We start from the raw sequence: 1,704 nt of genomic DNA, 5'->3' as shown, positions 1-1,704 counted from the left end.
AAAATAAAATTTGAAAAAAAAATCTGTAAAAATCAACGAAAGGCAAACTAACTAATACTAATTTTACACAATTTAAATATAAGTTCTAATTTTTAACAGAATATATATGCTTTAACATACTACACAACGTTGGTTGGCCGCGTAGTAGGTGGTTGCGCACTCGGCTTCGTCATCATATCAACGGCATTTTTGAACAGCTGCGTTTTAACGAAATCTGTAGCCGCCGAATTGAGGTCCTTATTTGCACCGAAATTACACTTAATATAGCCAAACAAATTGGCGCCATTAAGTGCAAGTGCAATCATCACCAGCAGTAACCATTTGAATTTCAAACCGAAAAGTGCCACCAAGAAGAAGAGGCCCCAACACACGGGAAATAGTATTAATCCTAACCAGAAAACGCGCGCCTCATTGTTGTTTACACGCCCCTTTTTAGATTCGAATACCCAATGTGATACACCTTCATCGTCTACGTAATTCCACCAGCGTAGTCCGACCAGCAAACGACCAGTAATATTCTTGACAGTCCAAAAATCTGCTGACAGAAATAGCACCACAAAAACAAAGCTGGTTATGAAGGAGTCACTGAACCAGCTGCAGAACATGTATATAACTACAGCAGCGCCGCGGAAGAAAAGGTGGAAAAAGGTAACGTAAGGATGTCTACAGGATTAATTGATTTAATTATTTCCTTTATATTTCATTTTAAAAGTATATGTAATTTCTTACGCGTATTTTTTAGTGCCTTCACTTGGATCACGCATTTCATCCTCCTCGCCGAATGGAATCGTATCATCCTCTAGCAGTGGCACCTACAATAAGCAACACAATTTTGTAGCGCAAAAGCGCGAATGGAATTAATAGCGTTGAAGTGATTCATAAACAGGTCAGTTAGTAAAACCAATCCTGTCGAGTTAGAGGAACGGAAGCATGCAAACCTACATTTCTTACCGTAGCCGAAGCCATTTTATGCTAGTTTTTAAGTACTGCTTTACTGGAATGCAATTGTTGCGCCGATTGATACAATTTTACTTGCTGGTGCAAAGAAAATTTATTATTTACACTTCAGCCACTTGTCTTGCTTACGTTTGATTTGACACTTGACACTTTATTTGACATAATTTGGACCGAATGTCAGCCCAAAGCAAATAAGCTATACTATCGGAAGTACAAGGTGCCTGTACAACTGTTTTCCAATGCATTACCGGAAGTACAAGGTGTTTACCGAATCGGTTAGGGACCAAAATCCTCGGTTAAGGGCCCTACACACGCACTGATTAAACGGAAAACAAGTTCCCACCCGACCAAGAAACGTATCTTAGCGGATGTTACATGTTTTATGATAGTTTCTCTTACCGGCCGTCTTCACATGCTTAAAAATCTCGCTTGCGTTCTGCTATAGAGTTTTGTTGACAGGGCATTTGACAGCATACTTTTTCATTGCTAAAATGTCGCCAAAAGCCTGGTATACAGTTCAATGCGAGCGTGAGCGTGAGCTTTTTATTTTGACCAATATCTTTGTTTTTACTCAACTTTTTGCTCTCACATGCGTCGTCATGCAAGCGAGATTTTCCAGCACGTGAAGACGGCCGGTTACCCTCGAGCTCCGCCTCGCCAAAGAATCTCGTATTTCAAACAGAATTTTCTATTTTCGCTTCTATATTCGTTAATTTTTATGGAGAATGTATTCGTTTTATAAATTTT

The 1,704-nt window shown here is 39.4% G+C and overlaps 1 protein-coding gene across 2 annotated transcripts; it reads right to left on the bottom strand.

Annotated features, from left to right (window-relative positions):
- Positions 1 to 6: 6 nt before the first annotated feature.
- LOC118734669 (uncharacterized Golgi apparatus membrane protein-like protein CG5021) lies at positions 7 to 1,146 on the bottom strand. Of its 2 annotated transcripts, none has more exons than XM_036464377.1 (3): positions 952 to 1,146; positions 730 to 812; positions 7 to 663 (listed from the first exon to the last, which is right to left on the bottom strand). In XM_036464377.1, exons 1-3 carry the CDS (start codon positions 964 to 966, stop codon positions 120 to 122), a joined length of 642 nt encoding a protein of 213 aa, XP_036320270.1. In that variant the 5' UTR covers positions 967 to 1,146; the 3' UTR covers positions 7 to 119. The 2 variants fall into 2 exon arrangements, with proteins under 2 accessions (XP_036320270.1, XP_036320269.1); XM_036464376.1 differs by having other exon boundaries at positions 943 to 1,121.
- Positions 1,147 to 1,704: the final 558 nt, after the last annotated feature.

This window comes from Rhagoletis pomonella, unplaced genomic scaffold, assembly GCF_013731165.1.
Source record: "Rhagoletis pomonella isolate Grant_MI unplaced genomic scaffold, Rhpom_1.0 Rhpom_scaffold_00002, whole genome shotgun sequence".
Lineage (NCBI taxonomy): Eukaryota > Metazoa > Arthropoda > Insecta > Diptera > Tephritidae > Rhagoletis > Rhagoletis pomonella.
Note: the sequence above shows the minus strand (reverse complement) of the source record. Positions and strands in the feature narration are given on the sequence as shown.

What these genes read in the sequence shown, in the direction of transcription:
- LOC118734669 (XM_036464376.1), bottom strand. Translation starts at nt 966, where the DNA reads ATGGCTTCGGCTACGGTAAGAAAT. An exon ending in CTTCGGCTACGGTAAGAAAT is followed by an intron (nt 813 to 942) that starts GTAGGTTTGCAT and finishes TGCTTATTGTAG; the next exon opens with GTGCCACTGCTAGAGGATGA. An exon ending in GAAGGCACTAAAAAATACGC is followed by an intron (nt 664 to 729) that starts GTAAGAAATTAC and finishes TTAATCCTGTAG; the next exon opens with ACATCCTTACGTTACCTTTT.